This window comes from Vulpes lagopus, chromosome 12 (assembly GCF_018345385.1).
Source record: "Vulpes lagopus strain Blue_001 chromosome 12, ASM1834538v1, whole genome shotgun sequence".
NCBI lineage: Eukaryota > Metazoa > Chordata > Mammalia > Carnivora > Canidae > Vulpes > Vulpes lagopus.
In genome coordinates this window covers 36,818,653-36,844,252 of record NC_054835.1, presented here as the reverse complement: position 1 = coordinate 36,844,252, position 25,600 = coordinate 36,818,653, and the positions used below count along the sequence as shown (strand labels likewise).

Sequence of the window (25,600 nt, the reverse complement as noted above, 5' to 3'; positions counted from 1 at the left end):
ACTTCTACACAAAATATTATTTCTAAATTCATCTGCCCAATAAAACTTTACCCCTTAACAGAGTCACTTCTAGTAATGTTTTAAATTAATCATTGCTTTTACTTACTCTAAACATAAACATAACCTGTAATGTATTTGCAGAAAGCACGTCATAATTTTAGTTTGTTTTTAAAAAACTACAATTTTTTAAAAAATTACATTTGTTATTTTAAAATATTTTTCTTTAATTTTATCTTTCAGCAGAGTTTATAACATTAGTACAGCTTTAAATTACTGGTAACATTTATAAAAGAATAACATGATTAACCCTTCTCTGAATGTAGGCTTCTTGGCTTTAGATATAAAACTTTATTCTTATTTTTGCTGAATAGGCTTGTTTTTATCATTTCTTTTTATACATTCTCTGGATATGCTGGGTCATGGTCTAAGTTAGCATCTTAGAAATTGAGAAACTTTCATATAACAAACTCATTAAAATATACTTCAGAAACTGACTCAGACAACGACATAAAATATCTGTGCTTTTATCATTTAAAAAACGACCAGCATATTTCATTTTAAAAGGATAGTGAAAGTTTCTTAATCAAAAACTTCTCAGGGATTTTTTACCACATGGATTTACTGCAAGCCTGCTGTATCTGCTAGGCCAGTAAACCTGCCAGCCCACCTCAGTCAATATCTCACATTGAGATGCCATGTTTTAAAAATCTTCCTGATCAGGTAAATATTATAGGATATATTCTTTTCTAACCCTGCAGATATAGCTTTCATGGAGACATTTATGAGAGCTGAAAGGATTAAGGGGGAAAAAAAGCCCATACTGCTTTTTAGGTTTTTTTTTTAATTCTTTATTGGAATTTCAATAATTCATTTAGCAGAGTGTGCAAAAAGTTTCATAAAAATCTTTTCTTAATTTTATACCTTTGCCATATATTGAAAATTATACCCAGCATGCTCTTCTATCACTTGGACTGAAAAACAGAATATGTTAGAATTATTGTGAGTCATAAGTTGGGTAAGAGTTTAAAGAACATTATAACTAAATCAGACAGAACTCAATTTCTGCCTATTTTATACAGAAAAAGAAAACTTAAAAGTTGTGAAACTTTTTACCTCGATCTGGCTTCTGCAGCATGAGACCAGGACCTCTGCTATGCCGTGGATAGTGATTCAAACTGTAGCAGTCATAACGGCAACACACAGTATATCACACTCTAATAATCATAAGTGAACTGTAAAATGTGCCTCATTACTAACTCAACTGTTAGAATTTGCCAAATCACCACTCATACATTTCCAGAGATTTCTACTTAAGTAACATCTTAAGACAAACAAGTAAACAGAAAGAATATAAAAACAACAAAAATGCTGAAGGAGGGGCCACCATCAGATGTGAAAGGTAAACATAAAAGTTTATAAATGTATGTGCCTTCACAAATTAGCCCTCATTTATTTTTGCTAGACATGCTTTAGTGGAATAACCTAGCCTTCTTAACTGAATTGGAATTAATATCAACTTTTCCAACATTTGCTCTAAATTTCTTTACATCCAATATGCCAAGTCATTATTCATGCATGTATTCTTCTCTCTCAATTAGATAAAGCTGGGACTTCTCACATAGCTAAACAAGGTTTTCCACTGGTAAGACACTCTACTGTACTGGCCCCCTAAATTAAACACTTCTTTTTTCAAAGTTAACATAGAGTTAAATCGCAGTACAGATTTGATAATTTATCCATTGGACAGATAAAAAAAAGCAGTGAGAAGTTGTCTTTTTTTTTTTTCTTGAAAAGCAGGGTTTGAACAAGTTTAAAAAGTAGTAAGTCACTCCGTTTGGTTCCTTTTTAATGCCTCTCATCCTAAATGAAAGCGAATTATAATGAATTCCATATCAGGAGGGAAACACTTAAAAAAACAACACATGAAATTTAAATAAATTTGTTATTTTCAGAGAAGCAAACATGCAAAAGATTCCATATGAAGAGCTTCTTGAATTGCCCTGCTATTCCTTCAGAAAATTCAGAAAGATGCTTGCTTTACAGCTCAAGGTATTTACACACTTAGAGTGATAAAACAAGGAAGAAACAAGTAATCTGCCTTCTTTTCAGCTTAAATGATATGATAAGGAAAATAATTATTATTTATAATAAGACAATAAGAACTCAGGTATAATTTCCTAGGAAAATCTCTTCTATCTTATGCCAACAATGAGTTGCTACTCCAACAGACCCTCTGATACTTCCTTATCGTCAGAAAAGTCAAACTTTTGCAAACAGTTTCTATATTATGCTGTTATTAATTGTAATATCCAAGAAATTGATCATTATAATTTTCCTAGTTTTAATGCTAAGATAAAGAATTCAAATTCTTAAACTGATTAATAAATTTAGGTTAAAAAATAATTAATCTAAAATAGATCTTTAAAAAATTAAAATAGATCTTTTCCCAATAGCCAAGGAAAGACAGATCTTTAAGTAAAACATACATTTCAAAGAGCTTTGTGAAAATATATATATATAATTTAAAATCAATAGTCAAAGAATGCGTTTCCAAGAGCAGTCACATTTTTTTTGGTGAGCAAACCAATTGATATTATACGTGGTAATAAATGGTGCAGGTATAAGTAAGGGTGATTTTCTGCTTCTCTACTTAAAATGATGTTCCAAAATTTTTATGAAAATCCACAACTTAGTCTCTCATGAAAAGTGCAGCCTTTATATGACAAAAAAAAAAAATCAGATCCAGCAGTTCCTTGAGAATCCTGACACAGATCAGAAAATCGGAGCTTATAAGATCACCTAACCTGATCACAGAAATCTCAAAAATGTTATGTCAAATTATTGTTTTTTAAAAGGTACAAAAATTAGACTATTCTATTAAGACTTATGCTTTGTATTATGAGGTTTTATCTTTAGGTTTGTTGAAGTTTGTCTTCAGATACTCAGAAATGTCAATACTACAAATTAATAAATAGCTGAGATTAAATTTTATTCACATATCTTAAGGCAGAAGCACACAAAACGAATTAATTTCCCTACTTAAAAAAATTATCATCTCTTCAAGTTGGGAAGAAAAAAGAGAATCAGTAAAAAACTATCAGTTTTCTATTTAATATTTAAATCATATATTCTCACTTGTTTCACCTATGACCAGCCTCTTTTCATTTTGTTCTGCTATGTCTATGCCATTCCTCTCTTGCAATGCCTCAACTGGTGCAATATTCAATATTCCCTTTTGGAAAAAAAAAATCTAATATTAAAAAGTATGGTCTCACATTTATTTCTAGAGTTCTCAGAATTTCCAGGTAAGAAATTTCATATCTTCATGTGAATGTGACCTGAGTATAAAGGCACAAGCTCCCTAAACCATTACTCAAATTTTTAGAGTAGTTTAAAACAAAACATAAATTATTTAGGGGCAATGTTTAATTTTGAATCTTTTTGCTCCTTGGATTGCCATGAAGGCATATTAATAACAACTCCTCACTGGCTCTTATCTATACACCAACTATTCTAAGACAGAGGTATAACTTTTAGTGATATCCTAGAAAAATAAACATAATTTTGTGCTACCTGTAGAAATTTTTTCCATAGGCAAGATACATAAACTTAGTTGCATGCATATTCAGTCTTCCCTTCAGCTATTTGCTACTTACTAGGACTTTATGAATATCTGAAATGTGTCTACTGTGGAAGGAATGCTGAAATAATAAACTATAAAACTGGTCAAATTAATATAGGGGATTTAGAATATCTGTTTAAATTTGTTAGAATGCTAACCACATGCATTTATAATGGCGAAGAAAAAGGTATCTATAGATATGGTTTAAAATTCATATCAACCTCCTTTATTTATCTATCTAAGAATATAAAACCCTCAAGATTATAGTTTTATTTTATTTGTCTTTATCCTAACTTATGTAATAAGAATAAAATGAAATGGTAGTTGTAAGAAAGTAGTATTTTTTGGGGGTTTTAGGGCATTAATAAAATAAAAGAACAGGAATTTCTCAGATATGAGTGTATGTGCTCTTGGGTACATATACCCATAAATATGGGTATATGTGTGTGTATAATTTAAATTTTTTTATTTATTATCTATGCTCACATGCTGAGAATTTATGTATTTTAGCCTTCCTCATCAGCCAAAACCAGATAATCCAGGAAAGCCCAGAAGTAGTATTTTCTTTTACCACAAGAGGGGGCTAGAGAATTCTGATCTCTTCTAAGGTCTGTAAAACCCTCTTAACTGCTACTTTATAGACATTCAATTACAACAAGCCATAATACATTAACGCATTAAAATACACATATATCCCAACATATGCCAAAGAAGCACTACACTGGCATGCCCGCCAGATGATCACCAATACCAAAATCAAATAAACACTTAGGCATCTTCTAGTGGTTTATAAGAGATTTTACACTTTATCACTTCCCTCCCCAAAAGGCAGTTCTTTTGGTTAGGAGATCCCCTTGGAATGAAAACTGTCGAGGAATGTGATAAAATACCCAAGGACTGCAGAGTATGACTGGGGCAGAGTGAGGTAAGGATTAAGAGAACTGAAATTTATGTAGTTTGGAAAAGTGAAGGCTCTGGGGATAAACGTTCATAGTCTTTAAATACCTTCTAAAGGTAACAATATAAATGAATTAGGGGAATTATTCAGTCTCAGAAGATGGTATAGGAAAGAGCAATGGCCTGAAACTAAGGAAGGAAAAGTTTAGGTTAGACATGAAGAATAAATTAGTAATAATAGTTGGGCGGGCAAGATGTCCTGCAAGGGAAGGGTACAAAGTATAATTGCTATATTTGATAATTAATTAAATGAGATATTAGTAAGAATGATGTGAATTCATTAGAAGGGCTAGATTAGATAACTCAAGTGATTTTTTTTCCCTAAGCTTTGACAATCTCTAGGCCCAACTGTGTTCTTGGGCATTCATAAATGTCTTTCAATGATGGTAATGATCATTTGTAGAGAGGAGAGCTCATGATCTTATTTAACCCCATGTTTTATTGACAAAAAAAAATCTGAGTATCACCATGAAATAACTTAATTATAAAATTAACCAAGACGACAATGTTTATATTTCAGAGCACTCCATGAAAATATACTGTGTCATATAAGCTATACCCTAACAATGTATAGAGATGGATCTGTAAATTGGACAAAACCTATAATTGAAAACTTATAGAAGGGGGTGGAGCACCTGGGTGGCTCAGTGGTTGAGCATCTGCCTTTGGCTCAGGTCGTGATCCCAGAGTCCTGGGATCAAGTTCCGCATCAGGCTCCCTCCAGCCTGCTTCTTCCTCTGCCTGTATCTTTGCCTCTCAATCTAGATCTCTCATGAATAAATAAATAAAATCTTAATAAAAAAAACTTTCCCACAAAGGAACAATTCCCTTATAAATCCCAATTTTACAAGCCAGAGCAACTAGTATGCATAGCCTTTCTTTCTTTCCACTAGACTAGTGTATCCGGGTGTAAGGTACTCAGGGCCCGATATAAAAAAGGCTGTCACTCAAAGTCGGAATTACAGTGTAGAGCATAAGTGTAATATAGTTTGTGAATTCAACAATCTTCCCCTAGCAGAACATAATATTCAAGATTAATAGGTGCTTCCACATTGGTTTAAATAGCATTACTAACATTCTAACATTTACTTTTTACTTGAAAAGTGAGAGTTCTATGACAGGGCAAAGAATTTATGGATAGCAGAAGAACAAAGATCACCAAATTACCATTTGAAAAAATAAATCATCATTCAAAAAATATATATATGTAGAACATATATAAATTTATATTTACAGCAATTAAGTACCTGTATGTACATTATACCTGAGAATATAGAATTCCTGGACTTTAGACATGATTGCCCTAGGAAAGGTAGCTAACCCTCAGGTGGTTCAGTGTTCATCTATAAGCTAGATGCTATGTTCAATTATAATGCATTTATAGATTCTAAGAACAAGGTAGTTAAGCATAGTATATAAGATTTTCTAATAAGCAGCACACAAAGATATATGAACCCTCCCCACCTCTGACTGATTTATATATCAATCAGATAAATATGTTACATTAGCAACCAAAACACCACATATCATTTTACCACCACCATAATGACCACACTAACATCTTCAATAATCATATACTAGAACTTTCATATCATTATTAACCTTGTTGACTATTTTAGAATTTGGAGAGAAACAAAGAATAGTTGAGGCAGTATGAAAAAGCTTAATCTCATTTGCCAAATCACTCACTTAAAAATCAACTATTTGCACTTAAAAATGGCCACTGTTATTTCACTACTAATTATAGCAGAAGCTCATTAAAGATTTGACCTTTCAGAGAATGAACGTTAGCATATACTCCCAGTCTGGAATAGACTTCTAAATACACTTTGGCCACAGCACAGGCCAAATATTATCTTGACTTCCTTCCAAACCACTGCAAGTCCAACCAATTGTTGTTGCTGTTGTTTTCTGCAAACTCTGACCCTGTTAATCACCACTTGATTATGTACTGTATACTTTGTTGTGGGGGTGCCTAATCTCTCTTCAACTAGATTATTTACTCACTAAGAAAAAGAATCATATCCTAATCCTTTTTGTATCCTCCACACAGCCTCTAAACTCATGATTGAACAAAGCCATCCAATATAGATATTCAATAGCTACCTCTTCATTGGCAGTATATTAAAATCTATAACATAGACAGAAAGGCCAAAAAAGAGAACTAATTGGTTCTATGTCAAATCAAGGACTTACTGTATGTTACTCATAGTTATAATTGCTAGCATTTATGGAACACTTTGAAATTCTTCATTAAACATACTACTCCCAAATCATTCTGGGAAGAGCATAAGAACATACATTGACCAGAGAGTCAGGTGTATCTGAAGAATCTGACTAAAACTTGTAAGAAATAGCTTAAGAGCCATGATCAAGCCTCCTGCAAAGTTATTGGGCTTTGCACTGGAAAGTGTCTTGAGATCATGCAGGTGAGGGAAGGCATGTAGTGTGATCCTGGGAAGGCCACTTCCAGGGCAGCAGTCTTGGTTGCCATACTGGCTCTCTTTTGCTAGATACAGGACCTAGGCATTAGCCTCTTCAAAATTTAGATTCCTCTTTGGTAAAACAGAGATTAGATTAGGTGATTACCAAGTGTTTTCCAGCTCTAAAATGCCATGATTCTATGTAAAAAAGAAAAAAAAAACACACCTTGGGTTTAATTTGTAGAGTATGTTCTAGTGAAAGAAGCATTATAGAAGATATCCAGCCATCAACACATGAGAGAGTGCTTTACTGGGTACTGGACGGAAGGTTAGAGTTTAAACACGCAGCAACAGCCCAACATGCCAGGCTAAAGAATGAATAATGGGTAGTTCATAGACAGATAATTGTTATTGTTTTTTTATTCTTCGCAAAACATGTATAATCCTTGGTAATCATTTGTTTAAGTTATATAAATTACTGTCAACTTTGAAACCCAGTTTGTCATCCTCATCTGTGATTTATACCAGACTATATAAACGACATGATGTCTTCGATCTAATAAGACATTTATCTTCATGAAGGAGGCCACTGCGATCCTGAGTGACAGCTTACTTACCCTTATCACAGTTAACTCAACATCAGTCCTTAATTTTTCCCAATGATCTGAGATCTGATGGGCTCACCTGAAGCCAACAGAAACTTGTTCAGAAGTCCACTATGCTTATGAAAGTATGTGTTTTACAGGAGAATTTGTTCTTTGGCCCCAAAAGCATAGACATGAAAGGAAATAAGTTTTGTGTTCTTCCACAGTGTGTTGCAAACACACGCACACACATTAACTCAATCAGGGTTGACAGGAATCATGTGCCTTTACTAAAGAAAATGTGAGCAGCAAAGATGAAAGCAACTGTCTGATGAATAAAAAATGAGATAAATCTTTGCATGTATGTATGCATGTATGTTTAATATGTATTCATATACGGAGAGAGACTATTTTGAGTCACATTCATTATCTTCATATCATAGAGTAAAAAGGAGCTAAAAACTATAAATATCTCCATATGGCTTATGTAATTAAAAACACATACACATAGGGGCTCCTGGGTGGCTCAGTCGGTTAAGCATTCGACTCTTTTATTTTTTTTTTTAAGATTATTTATTTATTTATTCATGAGAGACAGAGAGAAGCAGAGACACAGGCAGAGGGAGAAGCAGGCTCCTTGCAGGAAGCCGGATGTGGGACTCGATTCTGGGACTCCAGGATCATGCCCTGGGGCTGAAGGCAGACACTCAACCTCTGAGCCACCCAGGTGTCCCTCAGCTCTTGATTTGGGCTCAAGTCATGATCTCAGGGTCATGGGACTGATCCTCACATTGGGCTCCGCACTCAGCACAGTCTACTTGTCCCTCTCCTTCTGCGCCTTCCCCCACTTGCGCATGCGTACTCTCTCACTTCAATAAATAAATAAATAAACAAAAATTTTAAAGATTTTATTTATTTATTCATGAGACACACACAGAGAGAGGCAAAGACATGGGCACAGGGAGAAGCAGGCTCTCTGCAAGGAGGCTGATATGGGACTCGATCCCAGGACCCCGGGATCACCGCCTGAGCCAAAGGCAAATGTGAAACCACTGAGCCACCCGTACACCCCTAAATAAAACCTTTAAAACATGCGCACACACGCACGCGCGCGCACACACACACACACACACACACACACAGTAGTAGGCTTGACCCTATCTGTGAGAAGGAAGTAAAGAAGTAAACAGCTTGTTTTTAGGCCATCAACTCTTTCCACCTACTAGGGTACTAGTGACTGAGCCTGCAATAGGTTTCTAACATTACAAGTAAAGCAGCCCTAAAATATGCACATTTTCTTCCAAAGTCATCAGCAGGATTTGGCCCAAGATTTACGTGATCGGTAAGGTCACTTACCACTAACCACTGCATCGTTAATTCACATACCTCAGTAAACAGTATAAGATGTGTAGTTTATTTATTCTGTGAAACAACATAATTTACATGCTAAAATCAGGCCTTATACATGACTCAGAGCAATGCTCAAACTGGCTTATGAAGAGACATTTTTTATACTCCTTGAGTAGAAAGTCAGTTGGGGGCGCTATGAGTAGACTAGCTTAATAAATGGAAATTCTAGGGATAGGATTTCTGTTCAAAAAGAAAAAAAACCTTGTAAAACAAATTAAAGCTCTTTATAAGTATCTAATAATATGACCTTGAAAATGTAAAGTGGAAAAACAGAAAAATGGACACATCTACAACTATAATTGGAGATTTTAACACAAACCTTTCACAGGATATAAAAGATTTGAAGAATACTATTTATAAGTATAAAAATAAAAAGTAAAAAGCTAAAAATTGTTAAGACTATGTTCAATAACTACTTTTGGGGGACGCCTGGGTGGCTCAGTGGTTGAGCGCCTGCCTTCTGCCTGGAGTCCTAGGATAGAGTCCCCGCATCGGGCTCCCAGCATGGAGACTCTTCTCTCTCTGCCTGTGTCTCTGCCTCTCTCTCTGTGTGTCTCTCATGAATAAATAAATAAATTCTTTAAAAAAAATAACTACTTTTGGGAACCACACAGCACCTAAGCATAAATTTGATCATTGCTAGGCCACAAAAAAGTTTCAACAAAGTGTCAGAGAATCTAAATGACACAGACTATGTTCTTAAACTATAATGTAATAAAACTTACCAGTCAAAATAAAAAAGCAGGTTTAAAAATTCCTAGAAACTAAAAACAAACCAAAATAAAAACCAGGAAAACACACACATACACACACACAGAAATGCTTCTAAATAACACACAGGTTAAAAAGGGTATCATCAAAGGAATTACAGAATACTTAGAATGGAATTGCAAATTATAATGAAAATAGTACATATCAAATTTTGAAGGATGCAGTTAAAGTGGTATTTAGAGGATAATTTTTAGCTTTGAATACGTTTGTTTTTTAAATGAATGTTGTACTCAGTGGATTAAAAGCAATAAGGAGAATGAGATGTAAAGCCCATAAGAATGGGTGTTTCAGAGGAAAAACATCCAGCTAATCAGAGCTCTACATAAAGCTGCAGTCTCATAATCTATTGGAACCCTACCTTCACCCCTGCCCGTGGATTAGATACTGCATTCTTGGCCAAGTCACTGAATTTCTCTAAGCCTAATTTTTTAACCTGTAAAGTGGGGATAACAGCACTTTCTTCTCTGAACTGGTTTGAGAATTAAACAAGATAATCCACAAAAAGCACTTAGTGCAGCAGTGCTCACAGCAGTGCACTTAGTGCTCAATAAATGATTCCTCTTATGATTATCCTTTCCAACTCCCAAAATGCATGATTCTAACTTTAGTACAATGAAATTTAAGACAAACATGAATTCTAGCCAAAAAATCTAATCAATAGTGCAGCCCAGGTGGCTCCGTGGTTTAGCGCCACCTGCAGCCCAGGGCGTGATTCTGGGGACCCAGGACCGAGCCTGCTTCTCCCTCTGCCTGTGTCTCTGCCTCTCTCTTTCTGTGTTTCTCATGAGTAAATAAATAAAATCTTTAAAAATCTAATCAATAAAATCTAATCAATAAATTAGGCCTTCATTTTTATTTCACAATACCAGTATAGATTTGTTTAAAATATATTCTTCCCCCCATTAGGGAAGATATTAAAATAGTATTTTCTTCCTATTATTATTATAGAAATGAAACACACAAGGAACAACAAAAAGCTAGTTTCTTGTTATTCATAATATCAAATCCAAAAATTGGCTTCTATTTCAGAACTACAATGAAAGCAGAGAAATGTTTTTTTTTTAAAGAGAAAAGTGCTAAAAATAAAGCTGTGAAAAACTGATTCTCTTTATTTTGAAAATATTCTATATATTTTTTAATATACCTTTCAGAAAAGGCATGGAGTTGAAAATGGCCACTATTTGTACTTTAATGGGTCTGCAATTTCTTTTAAATCAAGTAGCATATAATAAATTGGTTAAAAACAGGTTTTCACTTATTCATTATTATTTTTCTCCAAAAATGGTTATAGGTCTTTAACTTCTCCAATTCTATTTTTCATTTTGCTGGAGAATAAGAACTGTCTCTAACCTTCAACAACCTGATGTAAAAACAAACTCTAAGAACATTTTTCTCACCTTTTCTCAGATTTCTGTCCAATATTCATTCATTTCTTTTTCTTTAATTAGGATGTGATAATATACATTACATGATAAATAATACATTGCCACAGATTTTAGGTTTCTTCTTTTAGAAAATAATTTTCTTTTTCTTTTTCTTCCAGAAGGAGTCACTATACCCTGTTTATAGAACACTTTCCCCAACCCATCTTTAAAAAATATATATTCCCCCACCTTTTAAAAATGTACACTGATGAGATAAGTCTATAAACACATTAAAATCCATTGTATATCTTGGACAATAAAAGCAATCAGATCTTGAGCTTCATAGTTGGCTGGATTTTGTACAGTAATTATATCCAGTGTTTCATGCTGAACTTTTTTCCTTTCATCTAGTAGAAACTATGTCTTCTTAGGTTTTGAAATCTAAATGTTATTACTTGTTAGCAAGTTTTCATTCCCCATGTTGGGGCTATGCTTTTGCTTATGGGTGTCTCTCCACAGGGTATAGCCTGCTGTTCTCAGACTGAAGGCATTTACAAAGCGAAAGGAGAAGAAATTGTGATTAGGTAGCAAAATGCCCTCATTTTTATGCATGGTTTAGCCTGTTACCTTGGTGTTCATTTTTTGCTCTGCACCTGGTCAGGCTTCTATATACTTCTAGAGCTCTTTGTAGTCTTTACAAAAGCATGATCCAAACATGACATGCACCATGATTATTGCTTCTCGCACTGGTTATGGGTGGATGGGATAAACCATGTGTCCTTTTATAATTGTACATTTAGGATGCTGTTCTGGCTGGAGGTGGAATGCAACAAAGCTGAAATATTTTAACAGTGATCTTTCATTTTCTAATAAAGATAAAATTCCAGAAACCTAAAATAACTGTCACTACAAAAAAAGTTAAAGAATATCTTTTCTTCCTAAAGGATCACCTTAGTTATCCCAACAGAAAGTGAAGACACTGACTTTATATTTGTTCATTTGTCTAGTTAATAATTAGTGTGTTTTTGCAATGAGATGGTAATAAGCCCCATGAGGACAGGGACTGTGTCTGATTTTTTTTTACTGCATATTTCCTTACTGCTAAGCACAGTGCCATGCTATTACCTTGTAATCTCTAAATAAGTATTTGTTAAAATATTAAGTAGCATATCAAATGTTACAGCTCTCAATAATAGTAAAATCTAGTTAAACAGGATAGAATGTCTACTGAAAATTTTGACATCTTTATAACCTCCTTAGTTGCACAGGAAATGTATGTAACTTTATTATTTAGGGTAAGGAAATAAACATTTATCGCGCCCACTATACATCAGGCACTCTGGTACTGTGCTGGTGTCAGTGCTTTGTAGAAACTCATGTTTAAATATTATCTCCCTTTCTCTTTTTCCCCCCTTGCTCGTTTGTTTCTTAAATTCCACATATGAGTGAAATCATATGGTATCTGACTTATTTTGCTTAGCATAATAGTCTCTAGTTCATTCCATCCATGTTGTTGCATATGGCAAGAAAAGAGAGAGAGAGAGAGAGAGAGAGAGAGAGAGAGAGAGAGAGAGAGAAACCAAGAAACAGACTCATCTACAGAGAACAAACTGATGGTTACCAGAGGGCAGGTGGGTTGGAGCACGTGTGAACTAGGTGAAGGGGATTAAGGAGTGCACCTTGTTCTGATGAGCACTGGATATTATTTAGAAGTGTTGAACCCACTACGTTGTACACATGAAACTAATATTTTAAAAAATATTTTATTTATTCATGAGAGAGAGAGGCAGAGACACAGGCAGAGGGAGAAGCAGGCTCCATGCAGGGAGCCCAATGTGGGACTTGATCCTGGGTTTCCAGGACCACACCCTGGGCCGATGGCGGCGCTAAACCGCTGAGCCACTCGGGCTGCTCACCTGAAACCAATATTACACTGCATGTTAACTAACTGGAATTTAAATAAAAACTTTAAAGCGCTTAATAAATGCTAGCTGAGGGCAGCCCCGATGGCTCAGCAGTTTAGTGCCGACTTCGGCCCAGGGCGTGGTCCTGGAGTCCCGAGAAGGAGTCCCGAGAAGGAGTCCCGCGTCGGGCTCCCTGCATGGATCCTGCTTCTCCCTCTGCCTGTGTCTCTGCCTCTCCTTCTCTCTGCGTCTCTCATGAATAAATAAATGCTAGCTGAAAAGTTTTACTTTATTAAAGGCACTGAGCTTTTAGTTTCTCTTGCAATATGATATGCCCTCAGACTCCTATGTTTTTGGGTTCCTATATACATTTTTGTTTTGTTTGCCAGTTCTGTTTTCTGTATAAATTTTTAGTTGTTTTCCTGTTTCTCACCTCAATATTATTTGTTAATTGATGCCTCTAAAGTACCTCTTCTTCTAAATTTGATGTTTCATCCTACTGTGGGTTTGAGAAATCAAAACACTGTAATGGTTAGAAATGTGTAAAAAGAGGAATCCCCAGCCAAGGCCCCAGGGGATTTCGAAGAATATAGTACAGAAGTGTTAACACAGCACTCAGGAACATCCATTTCCTTTTAGAGGTCCTTTTGGCTTACTTATTGTGTTCTCAGCTGTGTCTGAGAAAGTTGAAAATACCAAATAAGTGACCTATGGATTAATGAGGTACTATTGTTCTAATTCTGTTAGGCATTGGATTAATCAAAAACAAATGAAAGGTTGGTTTTGCACTGTTAATTTTCTAAAATTATTAATAAACTACCAGTGTAATTATTAAGCTTGCAGTCCAAACAATGTTTTTAGCGTATACTTGAATCAATATACAGATCCTAAATTGCAAGGCCCAATTTCTAAAAAAAGCTCAAGTAAAATAGAATGCTTCTGTATGATTGAATCTATAGCTCTGATGTGGAGGTTATTAATTCAATGAAAAGGAGAAAATCTGAATCTCCAAAAGGGCTAAATGAAATAAGAATTAACGAACAACTAATATTACACTGTATGCTAACTGGAATTTAAATAAAAATTTAAGAAAGAAAAGAATTAGTGGATAAGTTAAAAAGAGAAAGGAATTAGGGATTATGAACTCCTGCAAAATGCCAGTCGTATTTCAAAGAGAGAAATTTGAAAGAAAAATAAATTGAAAGATTACAGGCTAATAAAGAGAAATAAGGAGTAGTTTACCAACTCTACTCCCAATCCCTAAGTGAATAATATGCTTCCAATTTAATATTCCATTTAGTAGCGTGTCTACCTTTTTCCCCTACCGAAAAGGCACAAGAGAGACTTTGGTAAGATAACCATGTGCATCAGTGATGATCAAACCGTCTGTTCAAGTGGCCAGATGCCAGAAGAGGCACAGTGAACCCCACCCTTGGGATATCTGAGCCTGAGCCAGAAACAGGCAGCCACCAAGCCAAAATTTTTATATTCATGTATCTTAAAAATTCATGTATGTTTTGCACCCCGCTCCATTGCATATCAATGTGTTTTTAATATAAAAGTAATGTTTATAACAGTTGAATTATTTAACTCCTCCCATTCCCAAATCTTCAAGTAAAATTAATGTTCCAGGAAGATTTACATTGTGGTTCTTGTGGCTTCCCTTTCCCCTTGAACAACACCAATATGGTCAGAGAGGGATATGCGAGAAGCATGGATAAAAATTGAATCTTATTATGGTATAATGAGCTCAAGGGTCTCAAATAATCCACAATAAATCAATAATCCAATAATCACTAAAAGAAAGCTCTAGTTCTCATGCAACTCTGTGAAACTAAGAAATCTGAAAGATGGTAAACTAGGGGCCCTGCAATCTTAAGATGCCCTCTTAGCTTTTGAGTACAGTTCTTCTAAAAAGATCAATAATGATGTCTTCCTGCTCCAGTATGGAATTAGTGTTTCCCTAAATACATTAGCTTCAGAAGTATTGAATTACCTAGAAGGTTCAGCACCACAGTGAAACTAATAGCTTTTTTTTTTTTTTTCTCAAACTAGTGATTACCAATACAGAAAACACACTGAAGCCTGCTTGGTTCAAAATGACAAAAGGCAAAGACACCAAGACAAAAAGTAACAAAGCATAATCAACTCAAAATCTGGGAAGATGACACTCACCCTCATCCTGATAATCAGGCAAAAAAGGTGCATCTGATGTGAGAGGCAGGCCATGAGTTCCACTATGGTTATCATCAGAGCTGTCCTGTCCAAGGTAACTTTCGGCTTGGTCTCCACCTGAGGGACAAAAAAGAAGGAAAATAAGGTCATACTTTGGACATCTTTATAAAGGTCTTTGTAGATTTCTTCTGATATTTATCCCTGCCCCCCCCCAAAGATATATCTTTTACTTGATAGACATGGTAGCTATTCATTAACATATAAGAAACAGATAAATAAGAACTAACTTACCCCGACGGGAAATTTTCCACTCAACTAACTAGACTTAGAAACTTTTACCATAGAGTAGGGAGACCTCTTGCCACCCAGAGAGAAACTTCTCAATCACACTTCAAATGAAAATATAGCTATATAAATATGTATTCATATATAATGTCTTCCGTTAATTGCAACCTTTATGCTGAACACCTGTTTCTCCTTATATTTCCAAATAGAATAGAATAAATCACACAAAGAGTTAATCTATTTATAATACAATGTAACAGGTCAATATTCTTTCCTTCTCTGAAAAGTAAAAGACTTAAAAACAGAGAGAACTTAGATTTTGCTGGATCCTATTCTAATTTAAATCACTACTTGTTTTGAAATCTTAAGAAAGTTCTCTCTTTATAATTCTAGTTTACAGCCTAGGCAACCAACCTCTTAGGATTTCTAAAAGCCCTAAGAAGGTAATATTTGTTCTGTAAAATGGCTTTGATGAAAGGTAATGTATATGCAATACTGAATTATGCAATTAAAACAGTACTAATCCCTTTTGGGTGTTTTCAACATACATTGGATTATATTTTGTAGAAGTGGCCCATGCTATCATGATACTTTAAAAGGTTCAGACGGAAGATGTTCGATCATTCAGAAACCGGAAGAAAAGGCTCTGCATTGCAAACGGCTTTCCTTAAAATCCCCCAAACAGAGGTACAGTCTGCTGATAAAAGGACACCAACAGCTGCTCAGTTCATTTCACAAACATGAAAAGGGGATTTTCAACTGAATTTAATATTATCTCAAATACTAATTTCCAAAGGAAATCACCAATGCTAATCTCAGTAAACACTGTAGAGTTTTGGCCCTGGATTTCAACCAGGGAGCAGTGAAACCAAACAACCTACATAGAATCTGTATTGCCTCACTTTAAAGGTTTATTTCCTACAATTAAACTGGAAGGATAGGGAGGATATAAAATGATAAAAAGAGAATGGCGGTAGCCTTCTCTTTCAATAAATTAGATGATCATATCTAGTCTCTTCTATGAATGCTCAATGGTAGGTAGCTTGTCCATAACGGAGTTGAACACCTGCAGACAAAGGACTTTAGAAATAAAGTATGGGCTTTATTGTGGAAAAGAAAAGTTAAAAACAACAAACAACAACAACAAACAACAGCCTCACACAGCAGTTGTTGTCCAGAGCCCGAACAAATGCTCTCCTTTATTAGGCTACTGATCAGGATACAAAGCTTATTATAGTTATGCTTATAGTATTACTGTGAAATTTCCCTTATAACTAGAAAAATTCTCAAATACTGGACTGAGGGTTAAAGCATTCAAATTTTACATCAGTGGAATTTGCAAATCCACTGAAATTATATTACCAAAACAATCTAAATGGACTGCTTGGCAGGTAACCTGAAAGTGAACTGTGAGATTAAAGGAATTTTAAATTTTTGAGCCAGACCAAAATCCATTTTAAAAAAAGAAGTAGTTTGGATTGTCAAGCAAAATTTAACATTTGTAGGTATACTAAACATTATTTCTCAACTATTGTTCTAGACTCAAGGTTTTCTGCTTGCTTCAGAAATTTGACAAAATTACTCATATATTCCAGCATTCCAGGCTTTTTATTTTAATATGCCAGTCAGGAGGGACTTTGTTTTGTTGTACTTTAATGAACATTTTATTTTGGAATAATTTTACTGAAAATATTACAAAGACCTTACGGAGAGTTCCCGTATACCCTTCATCTAATTTCCCCCAACTTCTTACATAATTATGGTATTTCTATTAAAACAAAGAAATTAACATTGGTACATTACTATTAACTAAACTATAGACTTTATTTGGATTTCACCAGTTCTTCCACTAATGTCCTTTTTATGTTTCAGGATCCAATTTAATTGCATTTAGAGTTTCCATTTAAAAAATCTCATCCAAAATACCTGCCTGGCTTTAGCATTAAATGTATCAACTTCAGATGAAAAAGTAACTTCAGTTCTCTGTGTTTCCTATGGTTTCTCAACGTAAAGTGGGCTTTTAACAGCCATCCCTGTGCCAAATATAAGACCATGCCTTTGTAAAGTATACAATAACAAAGGTATACAGCTCAAGGCAGCAAAAACAGAGCCTGGGTTAGTACTAAAAATGGTTGTGGTGGGGGAAACATTAAAAAATATGTTATACATCCAAGCATAATTAGTTCCTGATGATGGAAATGTTGCTATAAGTGTTTTTAGTGTCACATCAAGTGGCCCAACTCCCTTGGGCACACATAGAAAAAAGCCTATAACACTATATAAATAGACACTCCCATGTAATTAAAATGATTACAACTACTCAAGATGCATGGGTGAAAAGTTTTATAGGAGAACCAGCAATTACTGTGGTCATTTTGGATTTGTTTAAGTTTAGAACATCATTTTTCCTTAAAGCATAACCGCAAGTGATCGCTGGATTCATCTGCAGCTCTGAGAATCACAGTTGCAAGCGGCCACTACCATCGTCCAGTGGGATCAGACATAAATGATCACAAACTATAGTGACAGACACTTCCATTCAGCAGCTCTACAATTAGGGCTTAGAACTCCATTGCTTAGAGTGGCTTTCTCACAAGCAAGACCCCTTGCCACTAGAGACACACTTTCCCATTGCAACTTGCTCAGAATCAATATATTTCTATACAGATATATATTCTAACACACAATATCTCCATTAATCACATCCACTACCTCTGGTCCCATTTCTTTGTATTTCTAAACAAGATCTGGGGGAACTATACCAAGGGTTCATCTGCTATTAGCTAGTAATTTGCTCCTCTATCCTAAGTGTCATAAGAATTGGGTGCTAGATACACTCCTTAGTATAGTCAATGGCAGGTTCTCAACTGAGTATCGTACTGAGGAGCCTATAAGGGGGATGATTTCTCTATTGTTCTTTCCTGAGAATCAAACTCAATTTCATTCATGCTCCATAGAAAGATAAGTTGGGAATTTCTGACATTTGGAGCAAAAATATAAAGCAGCTTTGTGTCAGGTGTGAGGTAATTATTTGCTAGGGCTTCCGTGCTATTTGTTTTTATTCCCAGTGTTTTCATTAACAGTTAATGAGTTTTCCCCCTTAATTCTGAAACAATAGCTTGGCCACTAGAAGTTGGCTTTTTTTCTGCCATGGATTCAACCAGCTGTTGCTGCTCCATAAACTTTATGGAGAAGTGAATTAAACTGCTAAAAACTTTCATTTCCTAATTCAATTCCAAATAAAATAGGGTGGGGGGGGGATGAACCATGATGATACTCCCCTTGTAGCTATTTTGACTCACAGCAAACCCATCTGATTCTGAACTTATAGGTACTATTTAGGAACAAAAACAGACCATAAGGATATCTTCACCAAAGTAATCAAAAAAAGATGGAAAGCAGTTTAAGCATAAAAAGTAACATGACGATAACAAATAGGTAAAACAGAAATATATGTTCACTTATTCAGTATATAAAGGCCCAAATGTTTTTCCATGTTAGTATGAAGCCATCATCTTTTACTTCTAATTAATCGTGAGCTATGTTATAAATACTTTTTTCACATCTGCAACCAACTGTTTCTATGGCGTGGTTCAAAATTACCAGGGTTTGCTATCACTTCACCAAGTATCTCTGGATAAAATAAGGAAACTGAAATTAATGTAGAATTATTGACAATTTTTGGCTTTTGTTTTTATTGTTGCTATTAGAAGGCAACACACGACTTCTGACTCTATTTAATATTTAAGAACCCATGAGACACACAGCTCCCTCCTTAAACTAATAAATTCTAAATAAAATGCTATAAATAAAGGTCCCTGATCCAAATACAGTTAGTTTTCATGCTTGAAAGCATTAATACTGCCAGGTTTTCATAGACCAATTTAATAGTAATGTAGTTCCCAAAGCTGAACTAAGGTAAGATTGGAAAAACTGCAGCTTATTATTCCTTATTATAACCATTCGCCTAAGTTATTGAATATAACATCAACTACAGAAATAGGTTGGGTACATATGTGCCCATATATGTGAAATGTTCCTTCCATGTAAATATGTTATGGAGTCCATTTGCAACACCAAAGCTAAAGTCCTGTCAACACTTCTATTATAAATTAGATAACATTTTGCACATACTCATGCATTAGAAAATATATGTGTTTCCCACAGAACATCTTAGAGGCTTCACTGATTTCTAAATATCCATTTGGATTTGCGTGGTTAGTTCTTGTGATTAATCCACGTGTTGTGAAGGTCTCAAATTCTTCTCCATTCTCTACATTCTGACTTCCTACCCATCTCTTTTTCTCCCCCTCCTACATCTGGCCATAACTCAATGTATAAATATTCTTTTTTCCTCCCAAGGCCCTGGCAGTGAGTATAATAGTACTGAATGTCATTAAGTCTACAGAACAAATGATAGGCCAGGTAAAGAAAGTTTCCATTTATCTTTCTTGTAAAAAGTTGCCTCAATGAGATCTTAAATGTACAAGAAATAAATTGAGCCTAAGGTTAAGTTATTTTTTAGCTCATAATACTGTTTACTAATTGTATTATTTTCATTATGCTAAGAATAACAGATTTCTCAAGAACCTTTAGGTTATGATTGCAGAGAAGAGCACGGTCTAAATGATCAGAAGTGGAATAAAATTGATTAGATGCTTATAGCACAATCACTATGACACCTGTGAATCCAACAACTGAGAGTAGCACAGCTTAAAAATATTTCCAAAAGAATTACATCTGTCAGTGGGGGGCTTGGACAGAAAATGCCTCTGAGAACCAACTGAAAAGTTTTTCCCCCTCCTTCAGAAAAGTGGTCCTTTATGATGCAGTTTTTCATTTTGACCAGTAGGGTGGGCTGCAGTGTATAGCATCATCTTAGTTCTTAAAAAAGAAAAAGAAAAAAAAAAAAAGAAAAGGTAGCCACCAAGTGAACCCTTCTGTTCCTACCCCTCCCCCACCTGAAAATGCTAAGATTTTTTTTTTTTAACCCTTTTTAGGTTTTATACAGGGTACAATTCCTGGATGTTAACAAACTGGAGGGCTGGCAGCAACAAATATAAACCAGAAAATTGTATATGTGACAACACACACTTCATAAGGCAAATTATAGCCTGTCAGCATCCACTGCTATTGTTCAACTGGTACTAAAATGGAGTCTGCTGAGTTAGAATATTTACAATAGTAATGAGATTTTGACAGAATTCAAAACATGCAAACTTAAGTTTTTGGTATATATGAATAAATACACTGTAAAATAAGTGCATTTATCATATGTCAACCAGGCAATCATAACCTAGAACTATGGGTTCATAGTTCTGTCTTCCTTGGACCACTGTACTCTCTCTCAATGTTTAATTCTTATTATGAAGCTATTCAACTGAATTCTCAACATGTTTTGACTTACAGGAGAAAGTCAGTTATAGCAATAATAAAACCATTACAGCTTACTGGAATAGTACTGGGCACAGGCTCTAGGTCAAGACTCTTCATATACTATGTCAATTAATTCTCAAAGTTGCAGATAAAGAAATTGAGACACAGGGACGCCTGGGTGGCTCAGCGGTCAAGCGTCTGCCTTCAGTGGGGGGTGCAATCCTGAGTCCAAGACTGAGTTCCACATCAGGCTCCCTGCAAGGAGGCTGCTTTTCCCGCTATCTTTGTCTCTGCCTTTCTGTGTCTCTCATGACTAAATAAATAAAATCTTTAAAAAAAAAAAAAAAGAAATGGAGACACAAAGATTATATAACTTACCCAAAGTCACATAAGTGACTCATAAGTGGCAGAGCTGGCTTTGACCCCACCTAGTCTTATTACTAAGGTCTTGTTCTAATACACTGAGCTGTACAGTCTCCAAGTCTGTACACCTTATAAATTACGATCATTACTCAAAGACAAAGCATACTGAATGACAGCCAATGACTTGAATTTATGACACATGCTATTAATTAGTGTTTTTTCTCTACTTCAGTAAGGTAAATCTATAATCAAAAGTATTAATTATTATAAATAGTAATAATACCAGTAGTTCCATTAGATATGGAACTAATCAACAAAGACAAATGTGGTCAGTGATTTCGTGAAGAAAGAGCCGGTATACAAATTTACTGTAAATTTACTGTAGTAGTATTATTGTTGCAGTGATTTTTAAAATAACATTTTTTGGCATGGATTTCATGTTTACAAAATTTAGTACAAGTTTTGATTTTGTCAGATCAATAAGTTAAATTTTTTTTCCAGCACCCTCTGATTTTCTTGCATTCTGGGTATTTCTGACTCTGCCTCATATAAAATGAGCCAACATACTCCACACTCAAATACAGCTTTGACCTGACTTAGTTAAAGAATGTACTTCCCTTCTGGTACCATCATGATTTAAGTCTCACAGTAAGAAAATGCCTAAAAATATATATATATAATTACATGAGGTGTCTGGGTGGTGCAGTCGGTTGAGTAACTCGACTCTTGATTTTGGCTCAGGTCCTGATCTCAGGATTGTGAGATCGAGCCCATGTTGGGTTTGGCACTCAGTGGGGACTCTTCTTGAGATTCTCTCTTCCTCTCCCTCTGCCCCTCCTGCTCATGCTTTCTCTAATAGATAAATCTTTAATATATATACATATAATTACACACGAATATAGTAATTTTATTACTATTGGTTCATCTTGCTCTCTCCTCCCATCTTTTTTGTTCTTTTCTCTCAAATAACAAATTGTAGTAGATTTTAGCACCCACTTCCAGTTCTGAGGCATTCTAAGATCAGTTATACTCCAATTAGTTTATTAACATCTCTTCTTGAGAGAAACTGTAAGGCCAATTGTATACATGACCTAGAGGCATCCGGATGGCTCAGTCAGTTGAGTGCCTGACTTTTGATTTTGGCTCAGGGGTTGTGGGACTAAGCCCAAGGTCGGGCCTGTGGGACTAAGCCCCAGGTCGGGCTCTGAGCTTAGCACAGAGTCTGCTTAAGATGCTCTCTCTCCCTCTCCCCCTGCTCCTCCTCTCACTCATGCATTCCCTCTCTCTTTATCAAATAAATAAATAAAATCTTAAAAAAAATAACTATGGAATTTACAGGCTAAGGGTAGACATAAAAAGTTTTACAGAAGTCCAAAGAGTAAAAATAAAACAACATAAAGAAAAGATTATGGGTAAAATTAGCAGGCCTGAATACGTGAAACAACTTTTAACACCCTAAAGAGGTTAGTTCTCTTTGTGAGTAATACAGCCCCCAATACCACAAAATCTGTAATGATAGACAGTGACAAGATTCAGCCTCCTTGTGCCTACCTCACCTCAAACTGGGATTCCTGTCCACGTACGAAAACAACATGTAACAACAACACCAACAACCAAAATCTCTCACTGTCAACAATTCCATTCAATGTTTGGTCTCTTCTGGGACAGAAGTTTCACATGGAAGAGCATTTCCCTATTTCTAAAATTTATTTTTCCTTTTTTATTAGTATATCACTAACATGAGGAAAGTGCACAAATCTTAAGGAGGATAAGTGGTATTGCATTTTAAGTTTAGGAAATTTCTTATGGACATGAATTATGATCAAGAACTGTTTCAGGCTGGCAAGTTTGTGTAAATACATGTCATCTGATAAGGGTAGGTTCGAAGATTGATTCTGTTACTCTTTGCCTCACAAGAGTCAGCAGTAATTGTAAGCTTCATTTTGATATCATATAAATCCCTCTTGTCCATAACTAAACCATTTCTTTCCTGAATTAGTGATACTCTAGCCATACTGGTAAGCGATAACTATTAAATTTCTGAGAGAAGTATGTGCTGATGGGAAGCACAGTGAAAAGTAATGCTTTATAATTTGAATCAACCATCATATTATTAAGCTTCCAAAAAATCAAACAAATTCACTGGCCTTCAAACCCAAAGACTTAACATATTTACTCACAAAAGGTTTAAGTAGAAAACCAAAAAGCTTTGTATTCAAATTAACCATACATTACACATTTCTCTCAATATTTTGTGTCCAGAACATGAAAAGTCAGTAGAAGGAGAATTTCTGAATTAGATTAATTCTTATGACAAAATTCTCTGTTTGGAAACTATACTCCTTACCTGTTTTTCTGTATTAATTAGTCCAGGGATAATACTCTCTAGGAAAAATCATTTATTCGGTTTTTTTCCTCAACACAAGTTCCCAGATTAATGAAACTTAAAGCACTCATTTATTTACCAGTTATTTTCTTTGCCATTTACATAAAACATGAACTTTCATGAACTTTTAATTACCACATATGGAAAAAAAAGACCAAGATAAGGTAAAAAGGTATTCTTTGTGGGGCAGCTGGGTGGCTCAGCAGGTTAAGCATCTTCCTTCAGTTCAGGTCATGATCCCAGGGTCTGGAGATGGAGCCCTGCATTGAGCCCCATGGGGAGTCTGTTTCTCCCTCTCCTCCCTACTCATGCTCTCTTGCTATCTCTGTCTCTCTCTCAAATAAATAAAATATTTTTTAAAAAAGGAAAATAAAGGCATTCTTTATTGGTGACCATGGGTATTACACGATACTACTTTATCATCTGTTTTTAAATTCTCTTTTAAGTGATAAATCAGCTCAATACATCTACATATTGCTGGCCCTCAACCACTAAACAACAATGAATGGCAGTCATTTTTTACCATCATCAGGATCTTGCCTATAAATTCATATGTAAAAAACAAATAAGGAGAGATAGAGAAAAAAAAAAACCTTGAGTAGATATGAAGCTATCAAATCATGATTCTACTGAAAAGGAGCTCACTACTGTGCTAAATGTAGTTTTTTATAAGCTTCTTTTTTGCTCCCAGTTTTACTGAGATATCATTGACATATAATATTGTATTAGTTTTAGATGCAACTTAGGGATCTTATAATACTGTGTAATGATCACCAAAATAAGTGTACTCAAAATTCACCACCTCACATAGCTACAATTTTCTTTTTCTTAAGATGAGAACTTTTAAGTTCTACTCTAGGCAACTTCCACACATACAATACAGTATTGTTAACTATAGTAAACTTGCTTATTAGATTTTTTAAAAAGTTAAGCATGCCCAGAGCAAAAATTATATACATATACCACATAAAAAATCATATATATTATACCATTACAAGAAGGTATATCATGAAAACTCATCTTCCTTCCCTTCTCTTGGTTCTTCTCTCCCGAGGCAACCATTGTGAGGTTTTTTTTGGGGGGGGGTGTTATATAAATTTTCTATCTAAATATAACAAATGTCTGTGTTAGTGGTATTTTTTAAACAAATGGTAGCATTTGTCCAGTTCTATATTCTGCCTTTTCCTCCTATTCATTTATCTTTCTGGTTTTTCCATATCAGTACTATTGCTTTATCTCGTTTTTCATTTTAACCAATTTTAGTTAAAAAATCATACATGCACATGGTGAAAATTCAAACAGTACCAAAGGATATATAAAATGAAGCTTCTCTCACCCACTCATATAGATATCCTCCTTAGCAGATGTTACCATTGTTAACAGACTCATATGTATCCTTCCAAAAATATTCTGTACATAAATAAAAGCAAGCACATATGCAAGGCCTGTGTATATACACACACAGAAACAAACTGTACATTGTGTGTCTAAATTGCCTTTTCACTTAACAATATGCCTTGGAGAGCTTTACATGTTACACATATATATGTACTATGTTCTTTTAACCTATATGTAGCATTCCATTAAATGAATGTGACATAATTTATTAAACCAGTCCCCTAATGCTGGACATTCAGGCTGTTTGGAGTCTTTGCTCTTCCAAACAATACTCGTCCATAATGTATTGTGTAGAGAATACAGAACACAGCAGCATATGATCCCAGTGATTTCTTCCTTCAACTGTATGAAATTCAGTTCTTTTTCTTGTGCTTCAATACCATTTACTCCAGAATAGGGCATGTAGAAAAAAATAAAAATCTTAGAAAATGTTAACATTGGAAAGAAAAAAGTGAGTCCTTTTACTTTAAAAAAAAAATCTCTTTTTGACAATCATTATAAAACAGTGTATTAGTTTCAAAATATGCGGGTCCACTCTTTAAAAAAAAAAATCCAAACAGTAGATGTATAGGAAGTAAAATA

At 34.9% G+C, this 25,600-nt stretch overlaps 1 protein-coding gene across 2 annotated transcripts in view; it reads right to left on the bottom strand.

Moving 5' to 3' along the window:
• SKAP1 (src kinase associated phosphoprotein 1) overlaps positions 1-25,600 on the bottom strand; it is a 285,276-nt gene that overhangs the window by 194,377 nt on the left and 65,299 nt on the right. For both annotated transcript variants that reach the window (XR_005983283.1, XM_041727103.1), the window contains exon 4: positions 15,211-15,327. Coding sequence is in view for 1 of the 2 variants with exons in the window: in XM_041727103.1 (XP_041583037.1) it covers positions 15,211-15,327 (117 nt within the window). In the remaining variant the exon portion in view is untranslated. The remainder of the gene's footprint in view (positions 1-15,210; positions 15,328-25,600) is intronic.